Genomic DNA, 21,420 nt, shown 5'->3' with positions numbered 1-21,420 from the left:
TCGTTTGTAGTTATCGGCAGTTGAATACAGCTTGTTTTCACCAAAAACGCAACCTGGTAAAAAAAAAATCTGAGATAACTGTATTTATAAATCTGATAGCATTGCAGCGGACGGGGTGAAAATGTTTTAGATGATGTCATCTCCGGGTGGATCCTTCTCTCGACACCTCTCATCACACCTTACGTGTTACAGCCAGGCAGTAGTACACACATTCACACACCGACAGCGGAAGCAACCAACCACGGCAAGGCACCAACATGTCTATCGGGAGCGGTTTAGGGGGTTAAGTGTCCTGCTCAAGGACACTTCAAACCCGGGGGATTGGAACCAGGAACCAGGAACTGTGCCACTGGCCGTAAATAAGTTCATTATTAAAATATACTGTAGCCTGGTGTAATGAAACTAAGCCAAGTAGGCATCGGTATCTCACTGGCCCATCTGATCCCGCCAATCAAGAGGCTGGTATGAATGACTGGCTGATGGGTGACGGGTCAATGGGTGAGTGACAGGTGCTTAACGAGGCTGGAAGAGGAGAACGTGACACTGGAGAGGAAGTTGTTTACCCGGAGAGGTCCATTTACCATTTACACTTTGGTAGAGGTCGTGTCGTTACCTTGATATGATGTAATTCCGGATATCGGCGACATATCTTCAAACTGATGATCCAATGTTCTCCACATCGATTTTGTACAGCAAAGGTTATGGTCTGTTCACAACGATGATAAAGGTACTATAATCCTTTCTTACACATGCAATAACTAGCCTGGAAACCAGACCAAACTGCCAGTGCAAAAAAAAAAAAATAGACCTCGGCAGATTTGGTCTGGCCCTGCTCGGTTGCGATTGGATTTCCCTGCTCTCGAAGTTGCAGGCACCAATCAGGGCCCAGTATGCAAATTTGGGGCGGGTTTATCACCAGATGCATTTCTTTTTCATTCGCCCCTTGGAAATGCAGGTTCCACACAGAGATTCCAGACTAATAATTATCTACACAGTGATATTAGTCTGGCCATAATAACAAACATGGTGTTTAGGACACTGAAAAAAAATCTTGAAATGCCCAAAATGCTCTGCAATTTTATTCTGTACAGAATCCACTTTGTTTGCATTTGTTTGTGTCCTAAAAGTGTGACCTAAAGTAGCAGATCTACAAGCTCAAAACGTGTGGCTTCGCATCGTGTTTCCGGCCGCATTTCGAGCTTGTGGATCTGCTACTTTTGATACTTGTGTGTGACGCTGTAGTATTCAAGGGTATTAAAAAAAAGTTAGCATATGGAGATGGTTTGATGGTTTGATTAATGCACTCCTTTTTTTTTACTACATGTATGTTTTTTTTTGGTTATGTTATTTATTTATTTTTTTGTATCTACTTTCCACTTGTGTCTCTTTTACTTAGCCTTTGTCATATTTCAATGTTTGTTGGGTTATGGGGAGAAAAAAGAAAAGAGAAAAGGGGGGGTATGAAAAAAAAAAAAAAAAAAAAAAAAAAAAAAAAAAAATATATATATATATATATATATATATATATATATATATATATATATATATATATATATATATATATATGTTGTTTTAATCGTGCTTTAAGTCTGCTCTTAATTCAGCCAAAGATGAGTGAGTGATGCAGTTGAGGCCAGCTGGTTAAATGCCTTCCATGTCTAATGAATAGTTTAATACTCTGGCCCCATGTCACAGGTCCTGTCACAGGTCCTGTCACAGGACGCTCCGCAGGGCGAGACGTTGGGAGCTTTGTAGTTCGGCTATTTTCACAATATGTATCTGTGGGAACTGAGCCAAATTCAATGTAATGCGTATAATTCCAAGTGCTTGTCAGGCCGGGTGGGGGATCCCCTGTTCAAATATGATTATTTTGGGGGGTCGTGGCTTGAACGGTTTTGGAACCCATATACCCTTGTATACTAACGAGCTGCAGCTCTAAAAGGTAAACAAACACACTGAGTAGAAATGGACACCAAGTGTTTTTTACATTCAGGTCACCTGTGGCTGAAACTCTGCAACAAGGAAACTCAAACCTTTGATTTAGCGAGCGGTGACCGCAGGGTGAAGACCTCGTTAAATGAAGCATTGGCCCTGAAGCACGTAACGACGTCGTTAATCCGCCTTATCTGAGATGGAAAGTGGTTCCGTCTATTTCTTTTTGTGATTGTAACCACTGCATCCGTTCTAGGCGTAGCTTTATGTTTTCAGGACTTGCACTCCCTGGTAAAAAAAAATGATTGTTTTGCAATTCAAATGAAGAACCCCTTTAATCTGTAAGATTTAGGAAGGTAACTCAGGTGTGAGGGATCTGGAGTAGCCACTATATGCTAACCCAGATCAAAAAGTGTAAAAACTGTACGTTTTAGTAAACTAAATATCATAAGATTTTAGTCGACTATCTTAGCTAAGTGCCGGAATTAGCAGATCTACAAGTTGCAGATCTGCTATTTTCAGAGCGCGACACCTGCAAATGCAACCAAACATAAAATTACTTGTCTTAGTTCTACTGGATCTCTTCTCCACTAGTCCCTCACTAACATTTCAAGTTTTTATTTGTTGACAATAAATATATTTGGTCACAGTTTTAGCCGACAGGATGAACACTGCATTGGATCCATTGTAACACAAGGTTCTGTCTTTTTTGTTCTCCATTTCCTGAATGGAAACCTTTCCAAAGGTTTTAGACATACAAGGTTTTCCATCTGACAGCGACGACGTGAGTGTTCTAGTGGTCTGAAAAAAAATTTAATTTCAGTGAACGAACGATTTCGTTCACATTCACGGCAATGATCCGTTCAAATGATTCGTTCAGAAGCGCTATTGTCTAGTGAAAAACAACTCAACCGCACCGCTGTCTATCTGTCGCGGGAACAGCCCCCCCCCCCCTCCTGTGTACAGGGGGAGGTGACGGGGGGCATGAACGAAAGCTTCAGGAAGTGAACGAGTTCGTTCACGGCAATGAACTATTTATTTTGAACGAATCGATCATGTACGACCCATCACTAGACTAGAGTGTTCAGTGTCTCTGCATGGTCGGAGTCCTGCTGTGATGCATTCTGGGTTCAGGTTGCCGTGGGATACCAGGCAGGTACCCAGGGTTCCCACCACGGTGGCTGTGGTGGTGGTGGTGATGGGTCCTAGGGTCTGGGGGTCTGGTGGTGGCAGGGACCCCTCCTCCTCCCTGGGTCCTGGTGTGTGGGGCTCTGGTGGTGGCAGGGACCCCCCCTCCTCCCTGGTCCCTTAGTGGAGGAGCAGCGTTACGTCCGTTCTTCCCCTGGTTGAGCCTCTGGTGGTGCTGATGACCTCCATGGCTGTCTGTGGAGCAGGAGGAGGAGATGGGGAGGAGAGACAGAGCTTTGACATCAGCGGTTCTCAAACTTTTTTCACGTCAAGGACCCCTTAGTGGTCTAGTGGGGCGGATTCAAAATCTCCGGAGAAAACATCCGTGGGCTCCTATTGGTTCACCGATCTGTGAGCCCGCCCCCGCCCCGCGCCCCTCCTCCTCCTCCCCCAATGTGCAGCATTGAGAGCCCTGACATCACAACATTTGGCGCGACGCCCACTGCACTCTGGTTGGTTGGGGGAATGAAAGGTTGACTCCCACTTCCTATGCCAGGAATTTCAACAGCTTGGTCCAGGCTTTCTTTTTGAGCAAAACGCGAAGGAAAATAAAAGCCTGGAGATCGAGGCTAAGGACCCCCAAATGAATATGTTGTTTGAGCTATTCGGCTATTTTGAAATAGTCTATGTATATAGAGGGTTGAAGTGGTTGAACTTGATTTTGATGCTAGATTAACTAATTTAGCCGGGGACCCCCTGGAACTCTCTCAAGGACCCCTGGGTAGACGCCGAACCCCACTTTGAGAACCACCACTTTTTTTTTAAAACTGTTGAAGGGCAGGAGAGTGTTTAGTAAGAGCAGAGGAGAAGAAAGGGAGGGACAGAGAGACGACATGAGAGACAGAATAACGGCAGAGCAAAAAGAGAAAAGGAGCGAGTGTTTTGGTGGCGTGAACGCTGAACGCTCTGAGTCAGCATGCCAGCATAACTTCCACAAAAGCTAGGTACCTTTATTGATCCCTCGGGGGAAATTCAGGCGCCAGAGACAGCACAGCAGTAAAAGTTACAGATAATACAAGGGCATAAGAAGTACAGCAGGTACAGAAGAGTATAACATCACAATAAAGACGCCCTCAAGTAAATTATTGATTGAAGTATACAGAGGTACAGTATACACCCTATACAATCATCCTGGCTCATGCAGGACACAAAGACACCTTCAATAAATAATACAGTATACAGATGTATACAACCTATACACATCCTGCCTGATGCAGGACAAGAAAGAAAGCAGCACGGTAAGCCTATACCATACATGGGCAACTGGCGGCCCGGGGGCCACATGCGGCCCCCACCTTCACTTAATGTGGCCCACAGGTTAATATCAGAATACTGATATATTATTGATTTCAGCTGTTACAATTCCTAACATGCGAACATGACCCGCTTTAATTACTTCAGTCTATATTAGTAGCTTAATGACTAGTATTACAATTCTATTGTCTTTTTTATGTCCAATGTATTTGTATTTAAGTTCATAAAGATAACATAAGTATAACTAAATGCATTTGAAATGAAATAAAAATGTTACTTTTCAGGATTCCAATTCAAAAATAGCAAAACAAAGAAACTGGATTCTAATTAAAAAATAGCAGATCTACAAGCTCAAAACGTGTCGCGGTGCGACACGTTTTGAGCTTGTAGATCGGCTATTTTTGCTACCTTTGTGTAAAATAGAATGGCGAAGTACAGCATTAATTTACGCAAAAAGTTAAAACACGGAGATAAAGAGGTGTCTGTCCGACAGTATATGCAACGTGTCCCTCTGGAGTGAGTGTGGAAACATAGTGGCCCTCTACATCCTCAAAGTTGATATCACCCCTGCAGTAGCCTATAGTTACATCAGCACAAACCAAAGATGTCTCAAAGTGAGCAAAATGAGGAACAATTTTAACGCGTTAACCCTATTTTATACTTCGGCTATTTGAAAATGTGGCGATCTGCAAGCTCACAATGCGTCTGTGCGTTGTGAGCTTGTAGATCTGCTGGGTTTTTGTATATACATTTTCGTTTAGAATTAGAAAAGCTTGTGGAGCAGCTATTTATGAAGAAAAAAAGGGAGGGAGAGGAATAGTTTTGATCAAAGTTTGCTTTGTAGATCTACAATTTTTTTGAAAGATGAAAACAAAAATCATAACTAATATTCTGTAATAGGGGTCCCTGGTGCAAAATCTTTACAGATGGGGGTCTCGAAATGCATATACCATACATGTGAGGTTCCTTGACATGAAACTTCTTGAGAAGTTAGACCAGCTGCCCTACAAAGCCAGTGTGCAGTCAAATCAGCCTTCATGACATGCGGGGTGTGTTAGATGTTGCTGGTTTCATAGGTAAAGCACTTGTACCGGTAAGAGTGTTTACTGTTGGACCAGTGGCAAGTCTTAAATCAATTCCCTTGGCAGTAGAGATGACAGTACTGTACACACAATGATGGAATGGAAGTAGCACTGGCAGGTGGGGAACCACTGATGATGATTTAAAGTCAAATGTATCTCTCTTACCTTTCAGAGTTTGTTGTGAAGCGTTGTTGTTGGTCTGATGCTCTGTGTGTCTGGCCTCCTCCAGCTCCATCGCTGCCTTCATCCTGTCCTGTTTGTTCTTCTTCTTGTTCTCCTCATTTTGCTGTATATAAAATATGAATGGAAAAGCAAACAACCATCAGATTGTTTGTGGAGAACTCACTAGCCCCGCCTACACCCTCTCGCTGAACACAGAACTCTGAACTGAATCCGGGTAAAGAAATACAAATATCCATTTATTTTTGTATTGCTATTATACTAATAAACAACCTAATATTTCAAAGATTTTCAGGTAATCCTTTCAGAAGCAAAGCTTATTTTTTTAGTAAGGGAGTGTGGGAATAATGTACAATATTCCCATCCTTTAACACGACCGCACTGTTAATTTATACATGTATAACTCTGAGACTGTGTACACAGATAACCAAATGGACCCCTACTGGTTCATTTGGTTACATTTGTACACTCTCAGGGTTAAAATAACGCTGAGAGGATTGTTTCAGTGCAAGTAGCAATTTAAGATCTCATTCCCCCCAGATTTGGCACAAACATGGGGATGAATTCATTCTATTATTATGCCACCAAAATGTGTAATGCCCTACTATACCACCAGACATCAAAAAGTGTGACTCCCTCCTTCAAAACCAACATACTGTAAAAGAGAACCTGTCTGCATCTAGACAAGTCTTCTAACTCACCAAAAGAAATGACCCCCCCCCACCCCTCTTGATGAATTGAATACATAATCATAGGACCACAATGGAAACAAGCCCTCAGGGCTTTTTGTGTTATCCTTTTAGTATTATTGTTTAATCTGTACTTTTTGCAAACTGTTAATAAAGTGTTCAATCAACCAATCAATCAATCAATCAATCAATCAATCAATCAATCAATCAATCAAAGAAAGAGTATTCCTTCTCCCTTCTCCCAAATTGGGAGAGACTGGAGGATTGTTTATTGCCAGGGTGGGACGGTGACGTTTGATAGTTAAAGAGATTTTTTTGTTTTTGTCGTATTCCTAAGCCAATAATTTGACAGACGGTCTCTCCGGTAGGAGACATTAGCATCTTTCCGCCGGTAATGAAATTATTGGCTCAGGAATGAGACAAAAACAAAAAAATCTCCATGAATTCAATGCTTCATGGGGTGTGTAATTAATAGAAAATAAGTATTTTTTTGGGTGAACTACTCCTTTAAGTGTCAAAGTAGTGTTATTAAACCATCAGGGGTGGGCCGGCCATCTGGACGGCCGGGAGTTTTCCCAGAGCAACGATTGGACAATGGGGGGCCGATCAGGTGTCGACAGGCAGGGTGCCAATAATCTGGGACCCCCGTTTGTCTTGAAAGAGCAAGCAGGTGCAGACCGAGTCCATGTTACAATCAGTAAACAGACAGATTTATAAGGCCAGAGACAGACAGGACACAAAAGCAAAAGGAGAAATCAAACATATCATAGATATCAATCCTCCTTATGACTCCATTCTGTTTTTCCCTACTTGAATTTGACTGTTTCAAGCAGAATTATGTGAAAAACACAGAATCACTATGTTTTAAACATCTATTTTAACGTGTGTGTGCGCGTGCGCGCGCGCACGTGCGCGTGTGTGTGTGTGTGCGCGTGTGTGTACCTTTGTCAATAGAAGGGCAGTATTACATTTAATCTAGTATGATAAACCATGACATTGTGACAGCATTAATTCCATAATTAACTGACCACAAAAGAAATTCTTCTTTCATTGTGACAACTAGAAGCTCGCCCCCGCTACGCGGGGGCTCGCGTCTAGCCCGCGGCCACGCCCACGTAGCGCCCGCGGCCACTTGGCAGCGCATATAAGTGGCGTAGCGTCATGAGGGCCAGTGCGCCCGTGGCTCGGTCAGTGAAGACCCTGTAGCGCGGATGATATGTGGCATAGAGGGGCAGATTGTAAATCTCCAGAGCAGAGGAAACATCCGTGGGCTACCATTGGTTCAGCGATGTGTGCGGTTGCCCTGCGGCCCCTCCTCCAATGTGCAGTATTGAGAGGCCTGACGTCACAACATTTGGAGTGATGGGCACTGCACTCTGTTAGGGTACACCTAGGGCCCAGGTAGAACCCAGTTAAAGCCTGCATGGGCAAACCCAGTTAGGACCCGCCTTGGTCCCACATAAACGTGGCTAGTTGGGGCCCACCTAAGGGCCAGGTAGAAGCTACTTATAGCCCGCATGGGCATCGCAGTTAAGACCCACCTCGGCCCCACATAGAATTGCCTAGGTGGGGCCCACCTAAGGCCCAGGTAGAACACACGTATGTCCCACAAGGGCATCCCAGTTGGGACTGAAGTGGATCCCGCTGACATTGCTGACATGGGGTCCATATGGTTTAGCCCACCTTGAAACCATATGGGAACTACGCTGGCATGCTGGCTGGAATGCAAACGCTGCATCATTCCTGTAGTGTGTAGTTTGATGTTGTGTGTGTAACAGACATACCTGCAGTGTGTAGATCAATGTCCATATGAAAGTCAATGCCCAGCAGTGTTGTTTTTTTCTCCAGCAGAGTTTCTAGTGTCTCTATGTCTCTCTGGAAGAGGTTGCACATGAACTCTGCAGCCGCACTGAGGCGCTCCAACACAAACACTCTGACATTAAGCTTCTTCACACAACAAACATCAGCACCACGCTGCTGTTTCTCCAAAAGACACAGTATCTCCTCTCCCAGCCGTACAAACCCCTTTTGACACATTTTACCTCGTTTATCCAGCTCTCACTGACTCTCCCCTAATACAGTGGTTCTCAACCTGTCGGTGGGGACCCCCCACAGGCCAATGTTAAAATGGTAGCAGTTGTTTCTCAACATAGTGTGAATGTGCGTGCGAAGTTGACCGCAATTGGACGCTGCATTCATGATTTGCGGCATTTTGTTCTAAACGGGCCACTCCTGCAAACTTTAGATGAGAATCTTAGCCAATCGGGATGGAATATGAAAAAGTAAACAGATCCGTCTTGATCACATGACTATAGAGATGATGTGTACCGATTTGCGTGACATTTAGATGAAATGGGAAGGAGTAATGTAAAGAAATATGTTTTACATAAGTGGGCCTCCTGGTGGCGCTATAAAAGGTAGATGTGAAAAAAGCAGGGCAAAGGTTTTTCCTTGACCTCTAGAGAGTGCACATACAAAGTTTTACACAGATTGGTGCAGTTATAGGTGAAAACACAAATTGGGCTGTTATAGCACCACCATGAGGCTGATTAGAAAAATCTGAAGTGAAATGTCTTCCTAGGCATAGTGGGAATGTGGGTGCAAAGGTGCACGGAAAGTGCATGCTGTGTTCATAATTTGAGGCATTTTGGTCCAAACGGAGCAGTCCTGCAGACTTTGGAAGCCATTTTTAGCCAATCAGGATGGAATATGAAAAATCTGAAAGAGCCGTTTTTTTTAAATGACTATGGAGATGCTGTGTACCGATTTGCGTGATGTTTGGACAAAATATGTAGGAGTACTGTGAAAAAATGTGTTTTGCAAAAAGCGGCCTCCTGGTGGCACTATAACACTGGGCCATGTGAAAGAAATGGGGCAGAGGTTCTGAATTGGCATCCAGGGAGTGTGTGTGCACAGTTTCGCTGCGATCAAGCCAACGATGCGAGAGATTAGCTATCCACAGACGGACGGACAGGGGGTAAAACATACTCTTGCGCCATGCCTTTCGGCCTGGCGGAGACAATAAAAAAACGAAAGTAAAGGAAAAGGCCATGTATGCAACAAAAGTAGTCAACAAACTATACTATAAGACATTGGCCACATTGGCAAATAATATAAGAAAGAGGAAAACATGTTGAAAATAGCCGATCTACAAGCGTACAACGCCTCTCAACGTGAGAGCTTGTAGATCTGCTATTTTCACAATATTGACTTGTGGAACGGAGTCAAACAAAATGGGGGGGTCCCCAGTGCAAATATGATTATTTGGGGGGGGGGCTGAAAAGGTTGATATTAAACCAGTGCCCTAATCGGACCGAAATTACCTGAAATTGCTACATTGCCATAATGCAGCCTAAACGTGCGTTGCACGGGGCGGTCCTGCCATTACGTTAGTTACTGGAGTTAGTGTGGAGCTACACTGTTCTCCAGAAGCCCACAACATACACCATCTGCAATGGCCTGACTGAGCAGCAATAATAACATTCGCCACACGAACGTGCATTGTTGACAAAGTGATTGCAAGGCCGCTGCAGGCATGACAGCGACGTTAGCGTTAGCTACATGCCAGCTATAACAGCTCCCTGTCCGTCGTTGCGGCGACTGACCAAGCCCCCAGAACCCAGTGCTTGCATTGAAGCGAAATGGACATGCTGGCCATTCGTAGGTACTGCAGCTTAAACGGAATGGGGCCACTGTGCGAAAACTGTTTCGACCAATGGGCTTGGCTCACGAGCTTGCGCACACGCTTGCGCACAGGGACGCGCACCTCTGTGACGTAAAACGCGTCACTTCTGTGACGCAGAACGGATCACAGTGGCCCCAAATAGGCTACGCCCATCACACTTTACAACCCGGAAGAAGGGGTGAATTCGCTTCACGCGCTGGGTGAGCAACTCAATGCAAGTGGACGGGAGGCGATATCCGGTGCCCTCTCTATTATTTTTAACTCTATGCGACTGACTCTGATGGCTACAGCAAACTCTCTCTGCGATGCCATTGTCTGGAAACTGCTCCTGGCATGACACGACCAATGAGAGTGAGCGCTGTTGTTGTTGCTAAGATACGGTGTATGGCACATGGCGTCTCTGTCCCATAGCTTGTAGATCTCTCACACATGATTGGCGTAGGCTGCGTTGCCAGGTCTGACTGTTTGTATAAGCGATTTTGGGCTTATTTGGGTGCACTTTTGGGCTCGTTTCCATAGACCACGGCAGCGCTTATTTCTTTCCCGTGACCAATGTGGCAAAAAAGGTGCAAAACGAACCATCCGGAAGTAAATTGCGAGATGAAATATGTAGCACTTTTTGATTATTAGAGAAGGAGACACATGTGAAGGTGGAAAATGAAAGGTAGGAGATTATATAGTTTTGCATGAGCGATTCTTGTAGCAAGTTGTGAGAGAATTGGGCCACTCCTGTGGGCGGGGGGCTCAATAGAACCATTGGGGTTTGAAAGGAGACGCTCTCTGTTTGAGTGGTGAGATGAACGAGCCCTCTCAGTTATTGGAACAGCTGCAGTTTGTCTGGTTGAAATGTAACACTACACCACCTTAGAGACTGTTTCAATACACTGTCTGTACCACCTGTACCTGACCGGACTGTTTGTCCTCTCACCTCACACAATACAATATAATACACACACACACACACACACACACACACACACACACACACACACACACACACACACACACACACACACACACACACACACACACACACACACACACACACACACACACACACTTCTGTTCTGGGTGTTTGGGTCAAAAAGTCCAGTGATTGTATTACAACACACTGACAGCTGTAGCCTAAACATCTTTTACAAGACCTTTAACTCGGTTAAGTTATTGCTACCTGCCTTGATATGTTTGATGACTTTTGCCCACAAGATATGATAGGTCTCCCAGAGCATATAAATGTAATTAAATATTTTAGCCTCACTTTTCAGCAACATTTTTATTGGTACCTAATTAAGTATTCAATGTGACTGTATTAGGGTTACATTTATTTAGTAATTTAATTAAATAACTCCCAGTGGTGTAAAGTAACTAAGTACATGTACTCAAGTACTGTACTTAAGTACCATTTTGAGGAATTTTTACTTGACTGGGGTATTTCCAATTCTCAATACTTTTACTTCAACTCCACAACATCTCGGATCCAAATATTGTATACTCCACTACATTTATTTGAAAACTTTAGTTACTAGTTACTTTTTAGATTTTGATTATTATTACAATACATACATTAACTACTTCAGCCCTATATACATTTCGGCCATTTGAAAATAGCATATCTACAAGCTCACGACTGGGGGTTAGTGTTTAGACCAGATATTTACTGTAATGCTGCTGCCCTCTGGTGGATGGATGTTGTTATTACAATGGTTTGAAAATGTTAGCTGTCTTACTAGTATAGGAGTTACTTTGGAGCCGAGCTGGGATACCAGGTTAATATAACTGACTGTTGCCAAGACTAGAGGCAATACAATAAAATAAAATGATATAATTACAGCTTGCAATTTCTTCTTGAGTTCCATGTTTGCTTCTTTGTAGCTTTTGGATGTGGATTGTAAATAATAGATGGCCAACCTGAAACAAAACAACAACACACCATCAACCTGCAGGACATTCATGATAATGTGACAATAAAAAAAAACATAGTGACCTGCACTATGAAAATCATTCACATGTTACAGAAAACACATAATAATATTATTTTAAACGGATTAAACAAATTAAAATATTGACTTAAAAGCTTGTATTGCCCCAAGGTCTGGGCAATATGGACAAAATCAAATGTCATGATACTTTAACCAAATACCTCGATATCCCATTTTGTGACGATAATTTTCTCCTTAATTTTGGTAAGATTTTCAAAATCACATGATCTTGTGGCCTTGTAGATCTGGCCTTGTTTTTTAATGTATTTTGAAATTTCAAAAGCAACAGATCGACAAGCTCAAAACAAGTCGCGTCGCGCCGCGTTTTGAGCTTGCATATCTGCTACTTTTGAAATTTACGAAAAACAAAACATAAAAAGTTATGATACGGAGAGATAAGAGGCTTGTGTACTCACACCATCAGCAGCAGGAAGGGCAGCACCAGGCCCGGGTTGGAGGCGTAGCTGAACACCTTACTGAACCATGCAGGGAAGTCTGACTCCAGAGTCTCCTGGATCACATCAAACATCCGGTTCTTTCCACTGTCACACCACAGAGTACATACCGTCACATCATCAGTGTTAACCACGTGACTGACTGACTGACTGACAGACAGACAGACAGACAGACAGACAGACAGACAGACAGACAGACAGACAGACAGACAGACAGTGGTGGAAAAAGTACTCGCTGGGGGTCCATTCAAGGGGGTCCATAACCAAAAGTCTGTTAATACGGACTATATACTCATGACATCAGGAATCTCCATACAAGAGAATAAAAGGGACTGACTAATACAGAGATCTCCATATAGATCTCCACATAGCCTGGGCAGGGGTTGCTATGGTGGTCAGTTTGTCACAAACTGGCATCAGCTTCCCCAATTGGCCAACCGAACCCATCGGCTTTACACATTGGCTAAGCTTCACCTGACATTTGCACTGCTCTATCTATATATGTGGCAGTGTGCATAACTACATTCCATTAAAGAGTAAGACTTGGGTTATCCACTTGTATGCACTACTGACTTTTTTACGGTAGTGGACAGGGACATTTGCGTGTACCTGGAATTTATCCTCTGTATTATAACCCACCCTAATTAGGATCAGGTCCTTGTGCCTTAGGTCCTCGTGACTCCTCGTGCCTTATTGCACGAGGAGTCGTTGGGGTTCTGCGTGTTGCTCGAGGACACCAAGCCAGGAGGACGTGGCATGCTACGCTGGACTGTCCATGTGAATTGCAAAGGAGGACCAGAGGGATCCTATCCTGTTTGTGTGGCAGTGGGACAAAATGTGTACACCTTTAGCCCTGTGTGCGATCATAATCCATGGCAAAATAACTACTGGCAGTGGGAACAGATTACTTTGATTACTGTGCATATCCTCAACACAGTAACTGTGCGCTGGACAAACAGAAGAGCAAACGTTCCCTCCATGCTCAACGTCCAGGCAGCTGTGCCGATAGAAGATATCATCTACATCCTGGGGCAGTGGAGCAGTGGAGTAGAGTTCTGCAATATTTATGCATATGATGTTGAGGCCCACACATGGTTCAAGCCTAAGGTTTCGGGGACAGCCCCAGAGGTGAGGGGCCACCACTCAACCTGTGTCTTGGGGAAGGTCATGTATAGTATCTATGGAGAATATACACGAGGCATGAACACGAGTGCAATACACAAGTTGGACACCACCACAATGGTCTGGAGTTCAATTAACAGAGGTGGGCCACCTGTTTCAAGACGTCACAGTGTCACCATCATTGGGACAAAGATGTTTGTATTTGGGGGGAACGAGGAGAACATCAGAGTGTTTGACACAGAGACCGACTCCTGGCTGAGCACGCCTACTGCAGCCGTGCGTGCCAACGTTATCCCAAGGGAGTGTGCTTGTTATTCATCCTTTGCCTACAATGGAGAGTTTTACATGTTTTGTTCCGGGCCCTTCAAAGGTCTGTGGAAATTCAATCGGGAGACCGTCTCCTGGAAGAAGGTTGAGGTCAAGGGGAGACGCCCGGGTTGGAGCTTTGGGATGATAAGGTGCTGTTGCATGGTGGGAGATCGTATCGTCGTCTACACGCCCAGTTACTTGTACCTCTTAGATCTCAATCCTAGTCTGAAGACGCTATGTAAACTAGCAGTTATTCAGTATGGTCTTAAGCACTCCAGACTCCCGCACAACATCAGGTGGGAACTGGCAGCCATGACAAATATCAAGAGTCAATAGTTAATCTTCACTCAATCCCTTTCTTTTGCCCATTTGCTAAGATTTAGCTATTTTTTTTGCATAAAGCCCACACAAATTGTCTCAAAGAGTCTCCATTGAGTCTCCTACCGGAGACGGTACCACATTATTGGCTTAGGAATGCGACAAAAAACAAAACAAATCTCCATGAATTCAAGGCTTCATGGAGGCTTCAAAAAAGTCATTTCTGGGGAGAACTACAGTACTCCTTTAAGTACAGTACTTGAGTAAAAGTTACTTCACACCAGTGGTTCTCAACCTGTGGGTTGGGACCCCCAGGGGGTCCCCACATGATTTTTGGGGGTCCCCAGATGATAGTGAAATGATAATTTAAAGACCTTAATACCTGTAAAAAAAAGAAAAGAAAACAGACCATCAAAAGTAATCAACCAACATACTATAAAACTTGGTCAAACATTGGCCAAATTGTCAAATAATATAAGAGTACATTTTTTTGAAAATAGCAGATCTACAAGCAATTTTCACAATACGGAACCGAGTCAAACTAAATGTAATGCCTCAACTCAAATATGATTATTTTGGAGTGTCCCCAGTTCAAATATGATTATTTTGGAGTGTCCCCAGTTCAAATATGATTATTATGGGGTGTCCCCAGTTCAAATATGATTATTTTGGGGTGTCCCCAGTTCAAATATGATTATTTTGGGGTGTCCCCAGTTCAAATATGATTATTTCGGGGGGGGTCGCTGCCTAGGAAAAGGTTGAGAGCCACTGCTTTACACCACCGTATAAGCAACGTCGTCATGCACACCTGAAGGGTCCGCAGTCGAAGGACGGGGGGATGGTGACGATGGTGTAGATGGCCGGTAAGGTGGAGAGGAAGAGGATGACCAGCAGCATGGCCATGTAGAAGTTGTTGGAGCCGGACGCCTTGAAGTAGTGGTGGGAAAAAAACGTTTGTTTCAGTGTACGAACGATTTTGTTCATGGCAATGATTCTTTCAAATGATTCTTTCAAATGATTCGTTCAGTAGCGCTATTTTCTAGTGAAAGACACCATCGCGGGAGCGTTATTATTACGTCGGGCGTACAGCCTGCCCCTCCCGTCCCGTGTACGGGGGGGGGGGGGGGGCATGAACGATAGTTCATGCCCCCCCCCGCGGCAATGAACTAGTTATTTTGAACGAATCGATAATGAACGACCCATCACTACCTTGAAGACCCTCTCCTGGGGCACGTTGCAGCACATGACTGCCCAGCACTGCAGGTACATGGACACGTGCAGACGCAGCACGTTCAGCGCCGGCAGACAGGGGGCGTAGAAGGCCCCCATCCTGCAACAACAACACAGGGAAATAATGATAATAAGGGCTCAGTTCGGGGCTCTCCCCAGGCTGGCAGAGAGAGAGTAGCGCCCAGGATTACAAGCTTAGGGGATTGGCACTGGGTGAAAAATGGGTTACAAAATCATGTGATTAAAAAAAAAGTTAAAGCGCTATATTCTGATTAGTAATAATCATTTGTTTTCAGTAATAGGGGTCTCCTCGTCTCTCCGGCTCTTTAGAAAATACTAAATATATTTTCAGGTGGGACACCAATTTCATCCTATCAGGAGAGTGAACTAGAGTTCTCAAATTCTGCCCGAACCTGACCCTACCCGACCCGACGTTTTCGGGCCGGGTCGAAAATGTATACTAACTAGTCGGGCCGGGCCGAGCCTTCGGTTCCATTAAAAAAAAATACGTCCAGGTCGTCAGTCGAGTCTCCTCCTCCGTCATCAAATTATTGGCTTAGGAATGTGACAAAAACAGAAAACACTAGAAAATGTGCTCCTGCCAGTACTGTTCCTGATTAATCCTGTCTTACCTATTTAAATTACATATTGTCACGTGTCACTTGACGAATGTTAGCTTGGCTGATGGAAGCTCACTTCAAAAAATATATATAATTTTTTGAAGTGACACACCTATTTATCGGTGTCTATTTCGTCATGCGTCTCGCTAGCCAATCAAAGCACACACTTTCAACATATTGTCACGTGTCACGTGAAGCTTGACCAATGTTAGCTTGGCGGACACACGGAAGGACGGAGACGAAAACATACTCTCCACCTCTGGTGGAGACAATGAATTCAAGCCTTCATGGGGTGTGTAATTGATAGAAAATATGTTTTTTTTTGGGGTGAACTATTACTTTAAAAAGGTTGACAATTGCAATTGTCACTATTATCTCATTTGTAAAATATTAAAATGAAAGCAGTATCTGTATCCTACCAGAGCATTAAAATGAAAGCCGTATCTGTATCCTACCAGATCATTCCTTGATTGAAGATCAGGCCCAGTACGTTCCCACTGACATCAAACTCAGAGTACGATGGCTGTTTACAAAGGAAGAGAGAGAAAAACTCTGCATTTATTGAGGTGGTGTGAGGTGGTCCTTGAGGATTGTTTGAATTGTGTCACGTTGTGAGCTATGTAGATCTGCTATTTTCAGCGAAGGTCTTTAGTGTAGCCCACTATATTTCCACACTCACTCCAGAGGGCCACATTGCATATACTGTCAGAGGGTTGACACCTCTTATCTCAGTATTTTAACTTTTTTCGCAAATGAATGCTGTATTTCGCCATTCTATGTCACACAAAAGTAGCAAAAATAGCCGATCTACAAGCTCAAAACGCGTCGTAGTGCGACGCGTTTTGAGCTTGTAGATCGGCTATTTTTGCTATTTTTGCTATTTCTGCGAGAAGGCGATGTCCTTCTCCCGTATAGTTCCATATATAGCGTTGACAGGTCAGGTCAGTTTGGCCGGCTGTTTAGATTATTATCATTATTTCCTAGTTTTAGAGATACTGACCTACCGACGGAGATGACTTATATAACGTCTAGTTTTAGACCATGACGGAGGCGCGCAGTCTTGCTGGCACATTGGCTACACGGTATTGGTCGGGCCAAACACAACAACCTAATCTCTCAAGACAGATTCAGGGTGCTGTTTTTTCCTTTCTTTTTTTACTATAGGTTCCCAGATTGAACACAATTTAGCACATAGGTTCCAGATGGTTTGTATCACGCCCAAGATGTTGCAAGCCTCTCTCCTACCTCCCCTTCCTCTCTCTATTTACACCACGGTCTAATTCTAATACAGCAGAGAGAGATTAAAAAAAGAATAATCCTAATCTCTCAACAATAAGTGGCACAGTGACTCACAAAGCCCGCCTCCAGGTCCCAGCACCAGCAGTGGTTGAGGAATCGAACCAGCACGGCTCTCAGGAAGTCACCGATCAGCAGTGTGATGTAGGTGGTCATGGTGTCTGAGATGATGAGACGCACAAACTCCTGCAAAGTAGTGGGACACAAAGACCTGTTCATGTTGAGTGAATGGTTTATAGGGAATTAATTTAACTAATCGATTTGTAGAAAAGTATTGATTTAAAAAAAATAGAATTTCGAAAATAGCCAAAAATAGCCGATCTACAAACTCACGTATTTTCAGTATATTTTAGCCTGACACGAGTATGAAATATGGCTGAACTGGTTAATCGGACTAATCTATTTAGTTGATTATAACTTTATTTGAGGTTGTTAACTCCCCATAACAGTGGTCCAGGAGCCCACATTCATAACGAGCGATGTTGTCCATTTTGGCGGACCCCCCACCGCAGTTCCGAAACAGGAGTATACGGGCCGTGGTGTAATCCGCTTATTTATATCGCTCGAAAATGTATTTTTTTTGTCTTCCGGAAGACCGTCTACACGAATAACACCCGGAAGTCTCGCGAGACGAGATTTCAAACGTGATTTCAGCAAAAGCTACTTTGACAACACTACAACACGGTGGCTCTCTTGTGACAATAATACTGCAGTGACTTCCCTGACGTCCTACACGACACATCATTATATAATAGAAAAAATCACACCCAGTGTGAAGTGGGCGGTGTGTGGTCATCACAACATGACTCACTTTAAGAAAAGGATAAATGACTTGTGTGCCCCGTTTGTTTGTGCTTCCCTGTGTCAATTTGTTATGACGTTTGTGATGACGTTCGTGATGTTTGGGTATATTCGGTCCTTCACTCAAGTCGGGCCCCCCTAGCGCGTACAGAAAGCCGTCCGTGTGCAGCTCGTGGAAAAGTGGAGATAGTTGACTAAACACATGTTTTCTGGCAGAACTTTCAAATGGATATGAAACTAGAGGACAATATCTGACTCCAAGTCTTCACTATAGCTTGCCAGCTTCGCGTAACAGAGGAGGCAATAACTGTTGGAAAAGTCACATTTACATCATGTTCAAATGTCATGCTCACATCAAAATCAGATTGAGGAGGAGGAGCCTGACCAAGCTCCAGTTCATGCAATTGAACGGCCTTCTTGGTCTCCTCCTCAAGACTGACTATCACAAGCCTAGAATTAGCTCTGAATCTCTCAAGATCAGTATTCACCTTCATCTCTTCCAACTCAAGACACATCATTTCAATCTCTATCTCCTTTAGCCGAATGAGATCCTTCACAGACCGTTCAACCACAGACTTATGTAAATTAGCATTACATTTTTGCTCTTCCAACTCAAGACTCTTCATTTCAAAATCTAACTCCTTTAGCCGAATGAGTGTGTGAGGATCCTGCACAAACTCCATGATTCAAACAACTGAAATACCCAGCCTTAACAGCCCACCTACACAAGAATCCAGCAAAACAAAAATACTGCAACATACGATAACCTCTCCCAACAAGGTTACCCCTCAACACCGAAACAGTACACTTTACTTTAAGTAGACACTTGCAAAAAACCCTAATGGGACGTCACTCTACACGTAACTGCACACTCACAGGGTTACAAAAAAAACACCAATAGTGCATAGCAAGTCCCCCTCAATCTATAGAGCCCTACCGCCAATAGGACTCTACTAGTTATCAATAATATTATTGAAAGATTTGCACATCATTTCATGATTTCATTTTTCATTTTTTGCAGATCTACTAGCTCATAGCGCGGCACTCGGTGCCGCGCTATGAGCTTGTAGATCTGCTATGCTTGAATAGCCCAAATACATCTTAAATTGACACAGAAAAAATACTTCTTTTCTATTAATTAAACACCCCATGAACACTTGAATTCATGGAGATTTATTTGTTTTTGTGACATTCCCAATAATTTGATGATAATAATAAAGATGCTTATGTATCCGGTAGGAGACACAAAGGAGACTCTTTGCGTCTCCTACTGGAGAGACTGCCGGGCATCAAATTATTGGCTTAGGAATGCGACAAAAAACAAAAGATCTCCATGAATTCAATGATTCAAGTGGTGTGTAATTGATAGGAAATAGGTACGTTTTTGGGTGAACTACTCCTTTAAATCTGGCCAACTCACTCAGCCCAGTGGCTTTGCCTTTAGGACAGCAGAGGGCGCTCTTTGAAGCCTAACACTGTTGACGCATACTTGCCATTAATTTCTAATGGTTTGGTATGGGTGATGGGAAGTGACAAACAGGTGCCAGTGAGGGTGCTACCAGACTGTGGATCATTACATTATTGTGGACCAGAGTCTGTGTTACCTTTTACAACTGAAACTGATACAGGGGAGAACATTTCGTTTCAGGGAATGAGGATGTTTGTTGTTCCTGTTCCAGTGCATGAAATGTCTCTCCTTTCAGAGCTTGTTAATGGAGAAGTTCACATGGGGGTGCGGCCGGAGTTGCTGGTTACAGGTGTGGACATCATTCGAGTTAACGACCTCTGTGGGGAACGAGTATGGGCAGATAGTAATAATACTGATTACTGTTTTACTTCGTTATTATGTATATGTTATTACCACAACTAGCGAGACGGCTCACCTAAACATCAACTGGGGAGGAATTGGAAGTAAAGTGTCACTGCGAGTGCAAGCGAGAAGATCTGCAGGAACACAAAAGGCAAAATATAGCTGCAAGCAGCGATAATACGGGGCCAGTGAATAGAGAGAGAGAGAGAGACATGGAAACGGAATAGATTGAAGAGAGAGAGAGTGACATGGAAACAATAGATTGATGAGAGAGAGAGATGGAAACATAATGGTTTGATTGGACATCTCAAACTACTGCCATTAACAGGATTCGAACTCTCAACCTTCAGACTAATAGGCTGCAACACTACCTATAGTGCTATAGCTTTGTCCAGGCTGATATTGTCTGTTGAAGATCATAAACTCTTGCCTTCTTTCATGAACCAAGCCCCTGTTTCACTAACACTAAGATCACTCGTTCACAAACCATTTACCAATGAAGAAATTGTACATCTCCTCAGAACCAAAACTAGTGAAAGTAGCCGATCTACAAGCTCACAAACCATGAAAAGTTGTGAGATTGTAGATCAGCTATTTTCAGAATGAAGTATGTCATACGTTGAAAAAACGTACTCTCAAATAAGCATTTCAGGTTATCTTTACCATTTGCACATGTATTCATTGATACAGTCATGTTGTTTGCAATTCAACTTAAATTAAGTCTGCATCAAGTGAGGCTTGAACTGGCGACCTTGAGATTGTGAGGCATTCATTTAAGGGAAACGCCATTGGCCCAACAGACAAGTAACTGTGAAAAAGGAGATTACACAGATGATACAGTTTCACGCAAATAGCTGAAAAATCCTGGGTTTAAGTGTTTTTCAAACTGCTCAAAATTGCGGACAATCTAAGGGTGGAGCTTACTGGTCAAAGCGATAGATGTGTTCCTCATGAGTCAAGGCACAAGTGTAAGCAAGTTTCACGACTTTCGGCCAAACGAGGCATGACTTTTGCCTGTTTAAAGTTTGCATTTTCAAAAAATTGCTATAGCGCCCCCCTTTGGCCAATTGGAGTGAGATTGGTTTCAGTGATATTTGGAATGACTCTCTACATTACTGCAACGTTTCAAAGAAATGTGAGTCTTGCATGTATGTGTTAGGGGCAGATGAATAATTTTCATAAAACTGCAATACTTAAAATCTATTTCCTCCTGGGATTTTTGAGTAATCTGCACAAAACATTTTACACATTTTGCCGACAAAACAAAAGCGGCGGATTTTCCATAAGTGAAAAAATGCAGAAGTTATGAGCCAATGGCTGTTTTTCATATAATTCAAAATGGTGGGCGATCTAAAGGTCAGAGGTCAAAAGTCAGACCACGAAAGTTGTCGGGCATGAAGAGACGCATGTGTGTATCGAAGTTTCATGGTTGTAGGTCAAACAGGGCATGAGTTGTACCTGTTCAAAGTT

The 21,420-nt window shown here is 43.3% G+C and overlaps 1 protein-coding gene across 1 annotated transcript in view; it reads right to left on the bottom strand.

Moving 5' to 3' along the window:
* Positions 1-3,016: 3,016 nt before the first annotated feature.
* Positions 3,017-21,420, bottom strand: part of tmc1 (transmembrane channel-like 1) — a gene marked incomplete at both ends in the record, with an annotated part of 34,981 nt that continues 16,577 nt past the window's right edge. Inside the window, 8 exons of the mRNA XM_084054396.1 lie at positions 3,017-3,315; positions 5,622-5,742; positions 11,840-11,918; positions 12,406-12,531; positions 15,002-15,120; positions 15,403-15,523; positions 16,499-16,566; positions 17,397-17,525. Coding sequence (XP_083910522.1) covers positions 3,017-3,315; positions 5,622-5,742; positions 11,840-11,918; positions 12,406-12,531; positions 15,002-15,120; positions 15,403-15,523; positions 16,499-16,566; positions 17,397-17,525 — 1,062 coding nt within the window. The remainder of the gene's footprint in view (positions 3,316-5,621; positions 5,743-11,839; positions 11,919-12,405; positions 12,532-15,001; positions 15,121-15,402; positions 15,524-16,498; positions 16,567-17,396; positions 17,526-21,420) is intronic.

This window comes from Gymnoscopelus microlampas (genome assembly GCF_963454915.1).
Source record: "Gymnoscopelus microlampas genome assembly, chromosome: 4".
NCBI classification, from domain to species: domain Eukaryota; kingdom Metazoa; phylum Chordata; class Actinopteri; order Myctophiformes; family Myctophidae; genus Gymnoscopelus; species Gymnoscopelus microlampas.
This window is presented reverse-complemented; position numbering and strand designations above follow the sequence as displayed.